Source organism: Phallusia mammillata, chromosome 3, assembly GCF_965637545.1.
Source record: "Phallusia mammillata chromosome 3, kaPhaMamm4.hap1.1, whole genome shotgun sequence".
Lineage (NCBI taxonomy): Eukaryota > Metazoa > Chordata > Ascidiacea > Phlebobranchia > Ascidiidae > Phallusia > Phallusia mammillata.
Genome location: NC_137254.1, coordinates 24115981 through 24136040, shown reverse-complemented (window position 1 = coordinate 24136040; position 20060 = coordinate 24115981). Strand labels below are relative to the sequence as shown.

General features: G+C 38.0%; 2 protein-coding genes and 1 long non-coding RNA gene across 6 annotated transcripts in view; 2 read left to right on the top strand and 1 right to left on the bottom strand.

Moving 5' to 3' along the window:
• Nucleotides 1-18661, bottom strand: part of LOC145217816 (protein TANC1-like) — a 55464-nt gene extending 36803 nt beyond the window's left edge. Inside the window, exons 1-2 of one of the 2 annotated variants that reach the window (XM_080085152.1) lie at nucleotides 18582-18661; nucleotides 1469-1590 (exon numbers count right to left, since the gene is read on the bottom strand). The gene's annotated coding sequence lies outside the window, so the exon portion shown is untranslated. Of the gene's footprint in view, nucleotides 1-1468; nucleotides 1591-4768; nucleotides 4834-18581 lie in introns of those variants that run through there. The other variant, XM_080085153.1, reaches the window with a different exon arrangement.
• Nucleotides 873-1591, top strand: LOC145217826 (uncharacterized). Its single transcript, XR_013857505.1, has 2 exons — nucleotides 873-1059; nucleotides 1437-1591. It is a non-coding gene; the product is annotated as an uncharacterized LOC145217826 (long non-coding RNA).
• On the top strand, nucleotides 3234-17980 carry LOC145217817 (uncharacterized). 3 transcript variants are annotated; one of them, XM_080085154.1, is made up of 11 exons: nucleotides 3234-3489; nucleotides 4649-4720; nucleotides 4795-4965; nucleotides 9135-9269; nucleotides 10210-10302; nucleotides 13081-13227; nucleotides 13512-15098; nucleotides 15326-15476; nucleotides 15730-15815; nucleotides 16110-16307; nucleotides 16626-17980. In XM_080085154.1, exons 1-11 carry the CDS (start codon nucleotides 3481-3483, stop codon nucleotides 16698-16700), a joined length of 2724 nt encoding a protein of 907 aa, XP_079941280.1. In that variant the 5' UTR covers nucleotides 3234-3480; the 3' UTR covers nucleotides 16701-17980. The 3 variants fall into 3 exon arrangements, with proteins under 3 accessions (XP_079941280.1, XP_079941281.1, XP_079941282.1); XM_080085155.1 differs by lacking the exon at nucleotides 16110-16307; XM_080085156.1 differs by lacking the exons at nucleotides 3234-3489; nucleotides 4649-4720; nucleotides 4795-4965 and adding an exon at nucleotides 8796-8917.
• Nucleotides 18662-20060: the final 1399 nt, after the last annotated feature.

The window sequence follows — 20060 nt, the reverse complement described above, 5'->3', positions numbered from 1 at the left end:
GTAAGGCTAAACTCGAACTGTGAGAACCTCTCAAAACCTGCGGTAAATTTGAAAATCGATCTTACATTTATTGCTAGGTAACTTGACAACAAACCTAACACTTAAATATTCTCTACCTATTGGTGTTCACCAGTGCAAAACGGGCCCAGGTCCTTAGACACGTCTGAGATTTTGAGATAGTGTTTAATTTGCTACTTGGGCACATTTTTAAAACGTCAAAATTTTGGCCCCGCACTCCCAATTCGGGTTTAAAGCAATACAGTTTAAGTTCCTTTAGATAAATCGCTTTTGTTTCACAAATTTGACCAATTGTTTAGAAAAAAAATTCCATCGAAGTGAACCGACATGTATATATTGCTCGTTTGTCAAATCGTGCAAATTCACTTTTTTGTCCATAGCATGTAAATCACGAAGACAGCATTCTTTGTATGATATTATTTATATAGCGCAGAAGGAATACACTGATATTGAATTTTGCTGTACAATGGGGTATTACACGGTTCACCAGCAACAATCAATAGCTTATGTTAAACCAACAGAACAAACGGCTTTTCTGTGGGTGCCCAGATTTGGCAAACGTTTTAAACATCGCGAGACATTTGTAGCAAAAACACCCGGTACCTAAATTATTTCTGTTAAAGTGGACTTGCCAAGATTAATCGTGTGTAAAAAAGTTACCAAAATATTTCCCAAAGTTCGACTCGCCATAAATTAAATTCAAATTATGTGGTCACAAGTCATAATAAACGGCGGGAGTATTTCCAAAGTTTATTCAAGAAACTTGCAACGAAGCTGAATATCAAGCATGAAGATTATATCAATGTTTATTTTGCTTTTCAAGGTTGGTGGTAGTTTGACGTAGCAATCTAAGCTAGGGAACCCGGGCCCGGTGCAAAATGGGCCATTTTACTTTTGCACTCGGCCTTGGTAGGGCGAACTAAGGTCGAATTCTTGACAAATGCAAACAAGCGAGCCCTTTCGCTCTTCGACATTCCGTTACGGCGAAAGTTTAACCTCGCTTGGCCTCAGAAACACGTGTTAGTGCTGGAAAGTTTGAAGGTACGTTTAAAAATGCTGGGTTCATTTCGTCAGGTTCAAAACTGTATTACCGCAAACAGAAAATTGCAAGATTGCTAAAAATTAACAGCTAGCACCCTCTTAGTTTAAATTTTTGAAATAGTAACCCAAAAATGTTTTTAATTGAATAATAATTTTCAATGGTTTTAGTGATTCTATATATGAACCTTAAACAGTACTTATTATGTAATAAGTTTAAAAGATAAAAAAGAGTTGTTATCAAAAACTGGTAGATCTACCCTTAACTTGACCATTAAATAATTTCAATTATTTCAATTTACACCACGTATTTTCTACACTTCACTGCCAATATTATATAAGCCATAAGCTAATGTATAGTTTCACTTTCTTTTCTGTAGGAATTTAATGTTCAGAAGGACACGTCACTTACCAAGCCAGGAGAAGTTATTTGATCCACTTTCGTTAAAACTTCAACAAATTTCCCACGTTCTGATTTAGCCAAAATCTGGTTCCCCCTGATTTATACGTCGTGTGACTACAGCCTAGTTCCACCTTCGAAAAAGTGACAAAAAAGATTAAACCATGTGTATGTGAGTTGCACCACAGGCTGACAATACAAAAACATCCAGAAACACGGTCGGTTGCGTTTAACGCACGGCTGGATAACAATAGTTTAAATGCCCTCCACAAGAATTGCGGCCTCTTGAACGTTGGACCCCTGTCTCGTTTTTATATCAAGGAAGGTGGTTGAGCATTGATCAATTGACATACAACCACGGAGACGAACAATAGTTCACAGTTTGTTGGTTTAACGGCTTTGTGTGAAATTTAGGCCGGAATGCAAGTATATACAAAGGCGAAGTTAAATTCGAAGATATATGCAATAAGGCGTTCCGGGCGTTTTAGTGACCAAAAAAGTTGTTTCTTAAGACATTACTGCTATATATTTAAACAGAGGATAAAATAGCACACTGGGTATTGTAACCGAACAGTGACTAAATATCGCTTAAAATTGGAAGTGTCACATTGAATCATATGCAGGTGTGCGACATTTTAGTGTCGTAAATGCCAACGCTTTAAAATGAATCTTTGCAACCTATACACTAAACCAAACGCAGCACACGGGCGGCACAGTTTCACTGCTAGTTATTAAAAATGTTTCCAGAAGATTTAGAAACGCAGCGGCAAATTCATGGATTCATAAAAAATAAACGATTATCTCGTAATCAACACCGTACATCTGAACCTCATCTCTACAATATACGATATAACACCCTTTGAATCTAAGCATTACATATAAGCATATCACGGTGGATTTGGACCTTGAAACCACAACAAACGTTAAATTGTTATCACAGAAACAGATCATATACGTCCTGGCGTGCCCGGGCAGGTCTTGGCGGTTGGTGGCAAAACAGAGAGCAATTTTGGTGGCCTACTTTTCACCTGTAGTTTTACGTGAGGTACAAAGTGATAATGATGGACAGATCGGTAGCGCTTGTTTGTGGGAACGTTATTCTCCCAGGGGGGTTGAAAACTGATATGTTTTCGCCAACGTTTAAGTCTCCCAACTCCCAAAAGATTAGACCGGCCTGTATCGCTTTGTAAAAGAAGGTTGTAAAAGATAAATGCGGTCATTTAGGGTTGTTTTGCTGTCGCTTTGAAACGCAGAAATTCCTATCATTTTTGGCGAATAAACATTGTGTTGGTTTGGTTATATACTTTGTGTTGATGCATTGCAATAAATTAGTTTGAAAGAGCATGGATACTGCCAATTGGAAAAGTCTTCTATGTGCCACTATTTCATTCGTTAAAAATTTTCCGAAGAATTTTTAGTTCCTGCGACCTTAATAAAATGCCATTTGAACCCTATGCTACTACAATATTAAATAACTTCAACATTTCTTAATGCAAATTTATCTTTTTTCGCTGGGTTTGAACCCAAGACATTCCCGGGGACGAAGGTCAGGCGCGCCAGGCCATTCGGCTAATTTATCGGCTGGAATAGTCACAACAAGCAGAGTTACAGCGTCGTCTAGCGTTAAAAACAGCTAGTACCCTATAGCCACGCGCCTGTACCAAGCATCTATCACGTCACAGCGATCAGCTGTTCAATGACGTCAGAGGAAAACAAGCGCCAGTCAAGCAAAATCGACGTTTATTGCCCTGCGTGCTGCATAGCAGTGCACTATTGTAAAACGCGTCCTGTCAATAGCACTACGAGTTGATGACGCAGCGGATGCCGAGATTGCATGCAACAGTGAGAAAATCGCATTCTAATATGCAATATATGATAATGCTAGTGATTTAAATGCAGGGTGACAGCACTGTATTGCATCATAGCTGAGTGTTTCAGTAGCAGCTGCTTCGTGGATTTTGTCAAATTACTGTTGTGCTAAGTTGGTTTGGTTGTTGTGTGGAAAATATCAAGAATTTTTGATCATGGTTCTGGTAAGTACATTTGTGATAAAGTTTAGTTGAGTCAAACACAGTACTGGTTACCAACGTGAGCTATACTCCTTAAATCAGGGGTGGGGAACCCACTTAGTACTGCGGGCCGCATGAAATGCACAACATTTTCGGGCGGGCCAAATATTTTTGTATTTTCAAATTCCGTGTAAAAAATACCCGAAGCACACAAGTGATTTTATATTTCATCGGTCCAGATTTGATTTTTTCTTTGCTGTTACTTGTTTGCAATAAACAAAGCATACAGGTTTATCACTTAATTCGACTAAAATTTGTCCATTTTTTCTGGAACACCCTATAGCTCCATTAAACTAAATATATTCTATGTAACAATATAAGGATCCACGCGATAGCTTTAAAATCAATTTGAAACTAACACCACATGGCAAATAATTTGTCACTGCAAGGCAATCGAGTGACTGTTACGTTACAAATACAGCAAGTAGTTGAATGTGTGGTAATTTTTATAAGTTTGGCGTCAAATGTAGAAATTTCGAAGTCATTTCAAGTAAATATTTGTCCATCAACTTTTTTTTTATGCTTTACTCTAACAAAATTGTGACGCGGGCCACATTAAAAAAGCAAGCGGGCCACATGTGGCCCGCGGGCCGCAGGTTCCCCACCCCTGCCTTAAATGGTTGATAGGGTCGAATTGAGCGTGGGCGGCGAGTTTTGGTCAGGGCTTCAACTGTCTTTGTGTATTTCACTTTTATAAACGCCAAGTTCTTTGGCCTTGTTTAAACCCAGACATTGCCGTTTTAAACTTTTAAAACGGTAAAATGTTAACCTTATGAATAATAAAAGGTATATACCACCATAAGGAGAGCATACACGTTTCGGATGTTTATAGTTCGGATATAAGGTGAAAAGAGTTGGAAACCACGGGTATACATAAAAACCTACAATAAAATCATATACTTGGTGGGCAGCCATGAAAGTTTGAAGTAGACAGGTTTACTCTTGCAGTGAGGTAATAAATCACACGAACCAGCTTGGTTTAGTAGCCCGGCTTTGAAGCTTTCACCTTGAACTTCAAGATCTACATCCGCCATTTAGGCCGACAAAAGTTATATTCAACAACCGTGTATCGTTTTGAAAGTAACTGTGGTACATTAACCCTACCATATTATATTGCCTACAGAGTTGGAATAAAGGAAAATGGCTTCACTCTCACGAGACTCTGATCAACTCCAAAGCTACATACATTGTGAAGGTAAACCACAGCAACATAGAGTGAAGACGTACAGGTCTAATACAACACCTAAAACTATATGTTGTGATTTCCAGTTGGTCGGCGTTGTGGAAGTTGGCGATGCCCGGGGTATGGAAATTGTAAAGGATGCCTTGCAGAAGTTGAAGTTTTCCCGGCATATTAAAAGGTCAGAAGGAACAAAGCCACCGAAAGTTGAACTCCACATCAATATTCATGGCCTAAAATTAAGCGACATACGAACAAAGGTGAGAATTAAATCGTTTCATCATGATGACTCGCAGCAGTCTATTTTAAGTAAACGCTTCGGTTTTAGTTCACCTTTCAAAAAGCAACTCGGTACTACCGCAATATACATACATTTGCTGCAATGTAATAATAGCCTGCTACGCCCTTTCTACATATTGTATTTTTGAAATAAGGTTCGCAGCGAACTTGCGGAGACCTGTGGCAAACTAGGTATCGATTTTTTGCAGGTGTTGTCTAATTATCGGTTTTGCCAATCGCCTGAATAATTAATGCAATACTCCAAGACAAAAATCAAACTACTTTTATTTTTAAGTTAAATTAATTAGCTGCATGGCATAAATGGTCTCACTTTAAAAGTATTAAAACAATGTGTCAGATTAACCAAAATCAATCGCTTAAAACAAGTGGTGCAACGCACATTAGGATTTGACATGAATCCTTTTGATATGACCAGTGTATAGCAAAAAGACAACATTTATTAACAATGGAATAGAGAAAATATCGGATAGCATTGTATATTATCATCAGGTATGAGATTGTGTTTCAAATCGCTGTTTTATCGCTTCTCACATTCAGAAATCATAATTTTGCTTTTAATGCTGAATCATACGCAATTGAAAACGGTGATTTAATGCAATGTTAGTCCCAAATGCAGTATAATGACTCATCTAAACGCTATAGCAAACTTTCACACGCTCTAGCATACCCAGGTGTAACAGAGAAGATTCTAAACTTAAAATACGGTCCTTGATTTTAGCCTGTTAAACAGATGTTTATCTTTTGTGACAATGTGAATGCAAATACTTTAAATAAACAAATGACTCCAAAATGGACCATTAAATCTGACATATAGAGGGTGCTGGTAATTGCCCGTGTTTATGCGAGCTGTGCGCCTACCTTTTCCATAGCGTGCCAAACCAGGAAGGAAACAAAATAATCAGATAAATACGCAGTGTTGCTTATTCATAACCTTTACATACTTCCCATGTAGTGTAGTCTCAATAGGAATATTACTATTTTGCATGCAGAATACCATGCTGTTAGGCATATACGCAGTGATAAATCACTTTAATTATTGTCTTTAAAAACGACTTTTGGTTCATTCTTCTATTAACAACGAACTTATGTAACTTATGTTAAGAAACAATTTAACAATATGCTTAGTTGAATATATGGACGCGCTCCTTTGGTATATTCGACGTTTAATTGTATGCGTGTCGGCAAGACTTCGTCAATTTGCATAGGAAAGGCCTCTAGAGAAATGCTATTGAAATGTGAATAGCAACTGGTTTGGTAAGGTCAACTTCGCATACAGTCTGATTCAACACCAGCAGGTCAAGCGGGTGTTACCGTTACATAACAGAACAGCATCACCACATGAATAAAAGCGTGGGTAACATGCATTTGCATGATGCGGGAAATATGTATTAATGTGGGTAGTTTGCAGGATTTTAATTCGAATGTAGGTGTACAAAACGTCATTCATTGGTATATCCTAAACATTTTTGTCACAAACTGGTTGTATGTCAAATTGATACGTTTTTGGTAAATTTAGTCGGACTATGCATAAGGCTTACTATACTACAATACTTGCAATTACAGTGGATATAGCTCAAATCTGAGTAAAAATGGTGTAACTAAAACGTCAAACCAAAGCTGTCACACATTTGACATTGCGTAGAGGACCTTACTGTCAAACTGTCAATTTCAACCAAATTTAGATGATTCGTTTGCAATGCTGTTACAGCCGTCAACCCGTTTCAACCTATGGCTTATTTACCAACAAGCGTGTAATAGGAAAATCACGTAAAAATAGATCGAGTGAAACAGTGCGCATAAAATTACTATTCAAACCCTTTGCGTGGCTGTTCTATGTATAGCGCGAAAAGTGCGTTTGACATTTAAGAAAAAGCGAAGTCATGGTGTAAACTATAGTTGCTAAGTCATTAGTTATTTGTGTACATTGATGCAGTGTTGGTGAGGTTTGTTATATCCTTAAACGTTTGTTAATGATACATACAAAATATGTGACGTTTTTGGTATGTCACGTGGCCATAATAGCTTCCCTAATTCGCCGAATTTACGAGTGAGCAATACAATTACCTGGACACAAGTTGTTTGCCTTGCGGAATACCCTAGATTACGACAAATCAAAGCAATTTCATCCAAAACCCTGTCGTTCTGCAGGAAACCAAAGTTCTCTTGGGTTACGTGTTTTGTTTTTCGCTGTTGTTTCTAGAACTAGTACAGGGCGAAGGCTTTCTCCAGTCGCAATGCCTTGTTTAATTGAGCTCGTTGGCGCAAAGCAGAGCAAAGACAAACTAGTGCTTGAATTTCCGCTTGCGAGCTATATAATGGCCTCCCGGTCCAAACATAGAGATGCTTGTAAATTTCGAAATGCTAGATTAAGGGTCGACAAGAGCCCAACACAAAATTGTGTGCTTGAATTCTAAGGAAAACATAATTTATGTCCTGAGAATTCTCCCAACACAAGTAAACCGGGCCGATAAACTCAAATGAAGACAACCATATTCAAATCAAAGATTGTTGAAGCCAGTTTGCATTAGCAATAGTGGCTATTTAAAACTATATTTGATGTCGTTGCTTTGTGACTTAATTAACCAATAAAACAAATGCCGACGGTGAGCAGCTTGTGTATTACCAATTAGCATCATGCAAACTACAAACAACCCAATGTGCGTGGGTATCATCTGTAGACGTTTATACTGCGCTTTAGATTCAAGGCGACACATAAATGTAACAACAGACAAGATGTCACTATTCACCAAATCGTGTTCAAGTTTACCATAAACACAACGAAACCAATTGTGCATGTAAACGTTTACACCCGGTTGTAGTTGTAATTTGACTACATCATGTGTTTACGATACAACTTATGATCAAATTGATTTGTACGTGACCGTCAAAACTGTGGTAACATGTGCTAAAATCATTTCTTTTATAGTATGCAAATTTTGTGGGTACTGAAACCACTTTAGGTACGATTTACAAGCAATGCCAGCTTGAACTGAATCAAAGGGTTTTGTCTTGACGTGTTCAGCTTTTAGACAATTACTGCTAATTGGGCTTTTTTCCTTCGCAAGGAAATCTAAGCGGGCACTTAAAAAATAGTTTTCACCATACGTGTTAAAGAGCTTACACCTCGTCTTAATATAGACCATTTAATTTGTAGATTAACATAGATTTGCGTATAAGTGTTCACAAAGACGATCGATTCGAAACGTGCCATACGTGTTTGCCAAATAACACGGTTGCGTACATTGTGATTTGTACAAACACAATTGGAAAACAGCTTGAACCCGAACCCTATACGGAAAAATAGTCTGCACCAAGATCTCCCATATAGGTACACCAAGAAAATGTAGCATCGCCGAATTTAAACAAGCTTTAATAAATCCAGTTTTACGATTGCACTGTGTAAAACTTAAACCCGTCGGTTTCTTGTAAAAATCTTTTTCAATTACACATTGTGACTAATTTCTATAAACGTGTTTTCTTCAACTAATATTTCACGATATCGGGTCCGGATCCGGCCCGCGAGGTCATTTCATCCGGCCCCCGACCACATTTTTTGGTTTGCCAAATCGTATTGATAACTTTGTAACATTCAAAATAACCCTTCTCCTCACGAAAGTTTTCCTGTCGCGATATGTAAAATAATATTACCTAGTTTTATAAGATTACAACACCCAGGATTGATCCAAAGCCAGTTTGTTACGTCACAGACAAAACTACAAGTGTCAATTGTGCCCAAACAAATGCCTTTTTTGTTACTTGTGACGTAAGATACCAGCATTGCTCGTAAGAGACGACCTATACAATTCAACAGTCGCATCACCAGCTTTTAAAAGGGGTTGTAGAAAGACCATTTCTTGGCGCACCTAAAAAATCGCCTCGCATGCTAAGTTTGGAAAGGCGACGTTAGGGCAGGTAAACTATGCGGCCCGCGCGAATCATTTTTTAACTTATCCGGCCCGCAGTGAAAAAAGTTTGGTGACCCCTGCCCTACACAATGGGCCCCTTGATATCTTAAATCAACATTCTTAAACCTGTCTTAGATGTCCATTGGCGCATGCATATTATTATTTTACAATTTTGAGAAGCAAGATTTTCCATCACGTTAATTCTCATGCACTTTGCTGCATAGGAGGTGATGCATGACATCAAGCTGCATCACGTGTCTTTCTGCGCCGACGATAAAGAAGACAAGCGAATGTTCTCCTTTATTGCCAAGGGGAAAGACGGAAAACACCTTTGCTACGGGCTCGATTCGCTTCACGAGGTACGTAAATCTGTATAGCAACGCTTCGCTAGTCTTGTCAGGCCTTAGAAACCGATCAGACCCTGAAACCGGCGCTTCTAAAAGGTCGGTGTTATTTCAAATAGCTAGATGATGTAACTGGACATCGCTAATTGTTGTGAAACGTTATGAAGAGGCTAGTTCGTGACTGCATTGGCATCTCATGCCCAGTTTCTGTTTTAGTCAGACGCGAGCCATTTATAGCCTGCAGTAGAAGAGTCGCTGGTTGTTATCGAATGTAAATTAAGCGAAATAATTTCGGTATAGCCATGAGCGCTGTTTTTCAAATTTTGTGTACAGGTGTATTGACCATAAAACGTAAGCTGTTCGATGTTTGATGACAGTTGTAGACTTATGTGGTTTGAAACCTCAAGAAGATAAGGAGACTTTTAGCTGAAAACAACCGCAAGTGTCAAATTACGCTACGCAGTGTATCGATATGCAGGTTTAGATATTATATTTGGCAACACAATAACACGAGTGCTTTATGTCGACGCATTCCATAACTGAAAGAGCGAAAAAGGGTCCAAAAGTTTCAGTCTTATGGTGCTACCTAGACTGAATGTTAGGTCAAAAGCAGGTTAAAGTGCATTCTTTTCAATTTGCTGCCTTTTTACAGCTGCTCATGCACTTCTATGCAGCTCTGTTTAAAATAGCTTTTATGACCTTGTTAGGATACCATATTTAGAACGTACAAAAACAGGCTTTTAGTAGTTTTCAAGTGTAGGTGGTATTATGCCAGTAAAGTCGTGACTATAGCGTGCCAGGCGTCTGCCTACAATCAGTCATAACGTCATTATAATTAGGTCTTCAGTCAAAAGGACTTCTCACAGGGGCTGATCGGTCACTTTAGCGCCTTGTCTTGCATTGAAGCGTTAGATCCTTGAGGATTATCACACTTTGATGATAGCTTACTGTGTAGGCCAACGACATCACGTTAACGATTGGACAGGCGTTTGAACTTGCCTACGATCGATATTTGAAGACAGACAAGGGCATGGCTACATCAAAACAGGTGAGATGATTCAACAATGTATAAAAGTAATGTTGTTTTCTATACTTGGGTTGCTAGGCATTTGGCTTCTTGTTCTGTAAAGACTGGTTGTAGACATTTTTATCGGTTGGCTCCTAATATACGTTTGCTTTATTGAGCCACATTTTATATGTTTATGAAACTACATTTTAAAAAAACATACCGTGAGTCTAAAAGTTTTTTTTTAATTTATAGATTTTACAAGGTGTGTTGCTTGACAAAACAGTAACAAAAATAGCAATTCAAGCTATGACATAGCATAATGTATTCGAATCGTTGACTCTAATTACTATCGTTCACGCGAAAAACCACATAATTTTTTCGAGCGCCTTTCGAGAATGACTAAGGAAAGTACGCTATTAGTTAACAAATGTGCTTCAAATAGTCGGTTTATCTAAGTTGCCACCAAGTTCTGCAACCCATTTCTTACGCTTGTTTAAATTGGCTTTAAGACTTCGCATTGGTTTTATCATTCTGTTTGAAAGACAAAAATGACAAAGATTTGCTATGCTTGGCTTGCTTATTCGATATTATAACACCATAGCTCCTGCGTTGACATTTAGCGCATGTTTTTGGGTGTAACCAAGTAAATGAACCGACCTCGTCACCATAGCAACAAAATACATCAAGTGCAAAACCGTGAAAGGTCTCACTAACACAACTGTACTGTTCGTATGAGGTGACGTTTACATTTTCGTATCTTAACATGTCTCTGTATGATATATCATGAGCTGTGAAATATTCCTAAATGCATTCATCGCCATTACAGCCATATATATCAGGCTATACAATTCGCTACGGCATTCTTACGTAATGCGAAAAAGATCAGCATTAAACACGCAGCTGTACGCAGCATAACACGTTCACTGTTTACATATATTCTTTGTTTTATAACAGCTAGCTAAGGTAATGTGTTTTCACTACCGTATAACATTGTGCAGCAATGCCAATTGTCAATAGGGTTTCATACACATTAACCCTGTGGTTGCATTGATCTTGCATGACGTCATCATATGGCAAATTATTTTGACTCTCGCATTTCCTAAGGGACATTTCATTACGCAAGACCTTGTGTCTGGTTCAAACAGATGTAAGCTTGTAGCAGAGGAGAAAATAACGTTACTAAAACGTATTTTGCTTATCATAGTCAACTGTTAGAAGAAAAGGAATAAGGCAGACAATAAAATATTTTTTAAATGTTTTATGTTCACTTTTACCTATATATCACTTGACAATTAAAAGCCTGTAACAGCGGTGCCTTTCTGACCGCAGCAAACATTAAAGAATTTGAAAAAAAATTCCAACAGGAGGTGACACATAAAAACATCCTCAATGCAGACAACAACCGTGATGACATGTTACGTCAGAGCTACAAATCCGTTGCCATTCAAACGCCCACACTCCTTTTCAATACAAGCCGGTTCTAGGTAAAGCCAGGCAAAATACACGGAACTGGCAATAGGAGCTAGAAAGGCTGCAATTGGCCAAAGGACGTACCACCTAGTTCTTGTGCGAGTGACTGAGCGACTTTGACTTTGTTCAATGCGTCGCCTTGCAGCTGCGCCAATTGCCATTAATGTATTGAATTGCTTATGAAGGTCGTGGTCGTTTGGCCAAAGGATTTCCCTGTGGCTGAATCATTTTTTTATCAGACAAAAATGCCATAAGCTGCACATTTTATTATGATTTGCTTACTTCCCAAATAGTTTGAATCGTTAATGACTGTATCCAACAACTATTTCGTCATTGTTGTTACCGTATTTACTTGATTGTAAGTTGCATTTTTTATGTCTGGTACTTTTGTTTAATAATACTTTTATCAACAAATTCTTAGCCTTAAGTTTATAGAGCACTTCTGGCAAATGTAATTTTATTCATTGAAAGGTTTGTATGGACCCGACGTGCTTTCTACCATCAGAAAGTACGTTGACATGAAGGAATAAAATTATCTGTGCCAGAAGAGCTCTATATACTTGATATTATGCCTGGCAGCAAAAAAAAATTCTTAGCTTCGCAAATAATTGTACCCAGCTGAGCATATGTTGACGTGTGAAGCCATGCAAAAGGATTTAATTAAATGCGAAATCGCATGGGTGTAGAAATATTATCGGTATAACTTAAATATGAAGCCGCGCTGGATCGCACAAACAGTAGGTTAAAAAAATTCATGAGCTGCGACTTATAATCGAATAAATACGCAAAACAACACTGCGAATGTGACGCACCGATAATGGTATTTCCGAATGTTGGGAGGAGTTTGCAATTTTGCTCATGCCGTTTGGCCACCGTAACATTCCCAATCACATAAATAAAAAGAATAGAAATGTTTATGAAAATATATGACTTAAAACAGTATGAAGAAACACAATCAAACTAGTACGGCAACACACACGAACTTACTGACAAAACAAGCCCGATAAAATTCACCTGAGAGGCACAGTCAACTTTACTGGTAAGCAGATGGGGAAAAATAAGTAGTTACATCCGTTTAAAGTTTGAATATTAAACTCTAAATAGGAAAAAAGCCTACACCAATGCGATGTTCCGTACAGGAAAAAAAAACAATAATCTAATATTCCAATATGATACTCCAAACAGTAAGACATCTCTAATTTAGGCCCAATATGATGCACATAAAAGGAAGAAAACTATAATCTTGTACGATAACCAGTGCAAGAACGCGCGTCACAATAGTTTCACGTAGTACAGTATGTAATACATAGATTGTGTAAACATCTAAAACATTTCTGTTTTTGTCAGGTCGTCGATCTGAACAAAAGAATCGTTGAACTGGAGACGGAAAATGCAAAACTAAAGAGAAGAATTGCACAACTTGAAACCGGGAAATCCCCACCGTCATCGCTCGGGACTTCCCCTGCCAGAACTGTTTATACTCCGACCAAAACCGTAAGTGTAAGAAATTAGAAACACAGTATACAAAGTTCCATTCAATATAACCCTAAATAGAGGTTGACACCAAAATTCTTCCATCTAAATACACATGAAAATAACAATCGCCATTTATACATTTTTAGTTTGTTCATAAACTTCCCTTTTTCTTTGCTTTTTTTCTCTTTTTAATTACTTTTGTCAATACCACAAACTTTCCCTTTAACTATACCTCTTTCTTTTAACTACACCTTCTTTTACAATCTGTTTTGTTTCTTTTCCACGGTCCTTCGCCAAAACAGGAAGACGTAGATATATTAGAGGCCACAACCTCAACTTCAAACATCCCAGGAAAATCAGCATCTAAGTATCCTGTTCGCCAAGTCTCACTCAGTGAGCAATCGAGCAGTGAAAGCGAATACGCAACCTCGAATGACCTTTTAAACATCTTCAACGACCCCGCCCTCTCAAACTCACCAATCAGCAAGAAGTATTTGGAATCGAGGTTTAACTCTCCAAACTTGCCCCCAGCAAAACGAATACAAAAGCAAGCGTACATTGACCAGACAATTGCCTCCGTTGAAAGAGCGAAAGCTTCTCTCAAAAATCTTAAAGATTTTGTCAATCAGAGGAAGTTGCGTAAGAAGCATAAGTCAGATGCAGGATCTCCATCAATTAAAAAGCCAGAAAACCAGGTGCCTGGCCCAACTCTAAATGGCAATGATGAAGAAGATGATGACAATTATGCTAAAATATCAGAAATTCAAGAGTGCGCAGCAAAATATCTTTCCCAACCTAAGCCGAAAAGTAAAGGACAAAATAAGGATGAAACTGAAAAACAACAACAGGAATTAAGAGCCAATCAGCATAACTCATTGCCTCCAGCCATGATCAAACGTGAGTCACAAACAAGTGAGAAGCCTGTTGGGCGACGCAATAGTGCTTCAAGCCTGTACACAGGATTCAATGAAGTGATTGGAACTTTGCAATCGATGATCAGTGACACACCAGGGACTTCATCAGGTGGTAGGGTTGAAAACAACCGGGTTTGTGCAGAACCTGAACAACCGTCCACCGCTGACCAAACGTTCTTATCTGACATGCATGAAACTGTGATTGATGATGCGGCCTCCGATCGAAGCTACATGAATGTATCATATGCAAAGATTCAGGCTAAATACAAGCATATGATGCCAGATGAAAATAAATCGGACTCTCCTCCTGCTCTTCCACCACGTGACCACCCAGCAATTCCTCCGAAGCCTCCACAATTTCTCCACGACTCTTTAGGTGCAAAGTCTTCTTCTATGGGTTCGTTGTCAATCTACTCGGCAACGAGTAGCGACGTTAGTTCGTCTACGGATAGACAAGGCGTGCATTCGTACTGTTTTGAATCACCGGAAGGTTCACTTTATATGAATCCCGATCCTGGCAAGAATCTACCTAGACAACAATCACTTGATGCTGTACAAAGCAAAAACTCGCGGCCAACTGGTGCTCCAGTGTCGGTACTGGATTCAACTTTGGACCGATTTTCAGGCGAAGACGGCTATCTCTTGTTAAAAGAAGCAAGAAAAGTGGCTGAAACATCATTTGAAGACGAATCGGAAAACGTAGATTCAACCTATGATACTGTACATAGTTTAATGAAGTCCGTACGTAAAGATGCAAAGCAGGATACTTGGCTGAAGAGTTACGAAAGCAAGTGGAAAGCTTCGAAACATCAAGTCACTGCTGATGATTTGGATGGGCAAGACTTGATTGATATACTTACAGAAGCAGAGAAGTTAAGCCAACCTTCTGTTTCTACATCAGAAAAACCTTTGCCTGCTTCTTCTTCCTATTCTAAGCCTCACCACGATAAGAAACTTGCACGTTCTTCAAAATCGGTACTTTCTTGCCTAACCTGTCCATAAACTTCAACGTTTTTTTTTCTTTTAAGCACTTTATACAACTGGTCTCTTTTAACACTTCTTCTGTGTTCTCATTTCTTAACATAACACTGAAAATACCATTTAAAGGTAATTTAGCATTGTACTGCAGAAATGTAAAAGACTGACCTTGTGTCATAGCAATTCCATAGAACAAACCCAATAAACTTTTGGCCAATTTTTAGACAAAGCAGTCACGTGATGCTTTCGATATGCAACCGTTCGGAGGTGAAACAAAAACGACCAAAAATGGATCCCCGATAATTCGCCTTCCGTCCCCTGACGAAGTTCATCCTGTCAGGACACCAAAGCGAAGGGCTAGCAAGCAGCAAAACGGTATATGTGAAACGCGTGGTACCATTTTATGTGCATGTGAACTTTGTCAGTGCCAAGTAGCATTACAAGCATTTAAACTAGACTTTGAAGCTAAAGAGGTTTATGAATTATATCATACAAGTGTTCTGTTTCATCGAGCCTTTCGTGTTCAAAAATTATAACACAAGTTGGTTCGGCACCCAAATCATGAAGCAATTAGCATAATTTGCACTGGCTGTTTTACTTGTTTTCCAACAAACTTTTTTGTGTTTAGATCTAGGAAAGCAGCTGTTCGACGATCCACTCGGTGAGCTTACACGTTTAAACATCCAACTTTCTCAACCTGACGTGACAATAAAGGTAAAAATAATCAAAAGATTCGGGTAAAGACAATAAGGAGTGGAAAACTAAATGCGTGAAAGGCCAAACCGAAAGGCTTGATAAATTAGGTGAAAACATAAAATACTAATCTGAGCGTTATCACAATGTCAACTTTCTTCTTTGTCTCCTTTCCCTTTTTCCAATTCTTATACCTCCTGATTATTAAGACATTTTATGGACCTAATCTAATACTCTATGTTTTTTTCTTCGGAAAGTAAACTTTAAACTCAATCTCTCTTTTTTCTTGTCACCATACTTATAACATCACATCAGCCTGAAGAGAACTACGAGAACCAAAGTGAGATTCTTCGGAAGATAATGAGGTCGTCAAAGCTGGCATGGATAATGCAAGAAGAAAACAAACTATCTCAGATGAAACCCGTCTCGCAACCAAGACAATATGATTCCAATTCTACTACCAAAGAACTAGTAGACGATCGAAAACGTCTGACCAGACAAAGAATAGCAAAAGTACTATTACGATTTTTCTTTCCTTTTAAAACTTCTGCTCTTACTCTCTTCTACTTTACTTAGTGAAACGAAGGCCAATAGCATACATTTTTAAACTATACATAACTGATAACTTTTGTTGTTGTAAGAAACAACATTGGGACAAAAAAAAACCTACAACAGTCAAACACGATCAACTGTAGTCGACCATACCAACGATAACCATTAAAACCATTTACCCACTATCAAAAACAACCAGCACATAATACGACAAAAAAACGACAGTCGTATACTAAAGTTTAGCTCTGAAAAAAATTGAACGTAAAGTTTTTTTTTCAGGAGGACAGCATGAAACAGACAATGCAAATATTGCAACCCGAAATTACTCTGGACTCTTTTGATCCACTGAAGTAATCAAGAAGGTTGTAAAGTTATTATTGGTTACATCGCGGGAAGGAATATACTGTGTGAAATTTCTTTAGTGGTGCAATGGTCGAATCCAACAGTGCTGCTATGAACTCTGTCTTCTTCAAAGTGCTACAACGATTTATTTGTTTGTCGGTGACAAATTTACGAACCACGCTAACGGGAAAAACAGCCTCCAAGTAGATCTAAAAACGTGACCTTACCGCTGGTTTCAACGGCTAGCAATTAAACCAGTATCCAAACCTTTCGTTGGGCATAAACTTGGAACCAAAAATTAATTTCTATAACCTTAAAGTTTCGTTAGTTTGTAATATGATTTAATAAAGGAAAAAATTGATAAAGGAGTAGTTAGAAATCCCTTAACACGGACTTCGACACAACGGCCTAAAGAAAAACCACAGAACGTCTTTTTTGTTGATTTTGTTGTTGAGTTGAAAAGCAACTAGGAATTTCCCCATTGTGTGTTTTTATAGCTTCTCTTTGGCAAACATGCAAATAAAAAACTGATAATGCCTCTAGATTGGAGACCGCCCTTTCAACCCGAACACATTTTAGCACCTTCCAGTTAACCGCCGCTATTAACACCCCAATTACGGTAAACCTTTAAAAGATTGTTTTATGACTTTTTACAGCACTGTAAATTTTTGCATCCGATTTAGACGACACCTGCACCGTTCCTATAATGTTTTTACCAGAAAAATGTTTGACTATTTAATGTCAAATGCACCTTTGCTATTGCCAGTGTTGATTGTTGGGCTAGTTATTTAGCGCTTATTGCGATTCTCTGGAATGGTTCATCGAGTAGGGAACTTCGTCAACAATTCATAAACCAATTTGTGCACAACAACAATATATACTCACGTCTATTTAAATAGGTTTCAAATCTAAAAATTTAAAGGTGCTAAAACTGAATATTTACATCTTAAAGGCTGGTTGAAATACACTCATTTGCTGTCGTTAAAGCCACAAACCCAACATCAGTCTACTCCCAACAATAATAGCATATGTGTAACTCAGCTATGTTAAGTTTTTTTGCCTTTTCTTTTATGTTACCGCCATATTTGATTGATTGTACTTTTTGACAATTTTTCTACACAAGATCCGTTTTTCAATATTTCGTTACAACACTAGTTGAAAACACGAAACGAGGAGCGTCGCTGCCGTGACGATTTTTAGTTTTTGGAACCCTGTTGCGCCACCTGCCGTCTTCCTACACTCTTTTTATTTACGTGTGTCTGTAAATAAAGTGATCCCTTCTGATGCTTTAACGTTTGTGTGCTTGCGGAACAACACATACCGTCAGGTCAAGAGTATAGCCAATAACAAGAGTTCACAGATAGATTAATAAGTGCAAGCGATTCAATTTGAGGGAAACATGCCTGTTTTTGCAAGGAGGACTGCAAAGCAGCATGGCATTAAATTAGTCGTGTACGTAGGAATGCGCTGCATTTATTGAATGTGTACACTCTCTTTACAAATCAATAGCAGAGAATAGTGATATGGGATTGTTTTCATTAGGTTAAAAATCGTAGAAGCCCATACAACAGTAAAAAGAGAGAATTTACCTGAGAGCACTAAATCTATTGTTCAACTTAACTAACATCGCAGTAAATGTAATGCAATACATGGGACATAATAGGCATATAGGGGTGTATGTTACTATCACGTCATAGGGTAATCAATTAGACATGTATTTAATGCCACCTAAATATGTCGAAACGACGGTAGTAAAAAAACAATTAGCCAAAAGACCTTTTATATTTTTGTCCGGCAGCAACATTGCATAAAGCAAAGCAAGACTGATGGTGTGATAACAGTACATAGTTACTTCGGTGGAAGACTATAAACTACAAACAGCAAACAACTCACCAAAACAGGTTTCAATCTCGGATCGACGTCGATTTCGTGTTCTCCCCAAAGCTTCCGCGTTTTTTCACTAATGATTGGACGTTTTTAAAGAAAGCCAGCGCCGGGAATTAAATGCACCTTGATCTATTTTCACAACGGTTAAGTTACATTTTTTTGCAGCAGGGGAACATAGTGACAATACACTACCATGTTTTTGTTAACGTTATAAACACAAAAAAGGTAATAAAAGTAGATAGAAATGTGGGGGTGAGTACATAGTGAAAGGCGATCCCAAGATTTTTGGCGAACAAATAGTTCTTGAATTTTGTAATGTTGATTAACTGTGCTTTAACTATAATTAATGCAAGCCAGTTACAATTAAAATGTTTGAAATATACAGTTCGCCGTTAGAATGCTTTTCAATATTTTAAATTAGTTAATCTATTTCCATTTTTCTGTGATTTTCACACAAAATTATTTAGATTTCCGTTTATTCCATTGATTGAGAAGTAAAGCTAGACCTTTCATATCAGAAAACTGCTGAGCTATAGTAGTATATAGATTCCCCGTTACAAAGCTATTTGTTTATTGGGAGTGATTTGGATCTCGTAAACCGATACTTTCCGCTATAAAACCCGCGTTATTATTTTTACAACATCCGAAATAAACCTTTAGGTCCTAAAGGTCCTAAAGTTTAGGATGAAGCAATCTTTATTATTGTTACATAGGTATATCTTTCAATGCCCAAAGGGTATCTATGGAAAATAAATAATACAATGAACAAATAGCATCAGGGCATGGTATTAGGTTTAACATGTGAGGTTCTTCCGGTAATCAGATCTGATGACGTGTACGTGCGTAAGAGCATTGGTGCTATTGCGTCATTGTCTAAATAACAGCATGTCACAAAGAGCAAGTCAGCGCGTACAGTGTGTGTGCCTGACCTGCGTTCGATCAACCTTGTAGCAGATAACATACCAAGGTACACATGACACCGCAAACCCTGGCAAAAGTATACACGTACAACACTGTATAGATCAAATGAAGGCTGAGGTGAAAAGTGTTTTTTTGCAGAGGCATGTAAAATTGTTTAACGTGTCCTTCAAAATATAGGTTGTAAAATTAAGGTGTTTTTTTTCATTGTCCTTGTCAAAATGTGTTAGGGTGCTTGTGAATTAGGCATTGGAATCTGTAGTACTTTAGTTAGTTTAAAACACCACATACGGATCTGTCCATTATGCTATAACGGCGAAAACAACGGCCCAAATAGACGTAAAACGCGACATACTTTTTATTTCGACGTTGCGGCAAATGCTTGTGCCATCATTAGTGATATTAGTTGTTTTTGAATTAAAATAAATATGTTTTCTTTAGCGTTAAGGGGCGTCTTGAAAAGAGACTAAGTGTCTTGAAAGAGACTAAGCTGGCTGTAACCTACAGAAATCGATTGTCTAACATTGAAAAATCCCTGAAACAACGTTGCTGCAATAAGACCCTTGA

Coding starts and splice junctions, on each gene's coding strand:
- LOC145217817 (XM_080085154.1), top strand. Junction 4,721..4,794: donor AAGCTACATACATTGTGAAG/GTAAACCACAGC, acceptor TGTGATTTCCAG/TTGGTCGGCGTTGTGGAAGT. Junction 9,270..10,209: donor GGCTCGATTCGCTTCACGAG/GTACGTAAATCT, acceptor CTTACTGTGTAG/GCCAACGACATCACGTTAAC.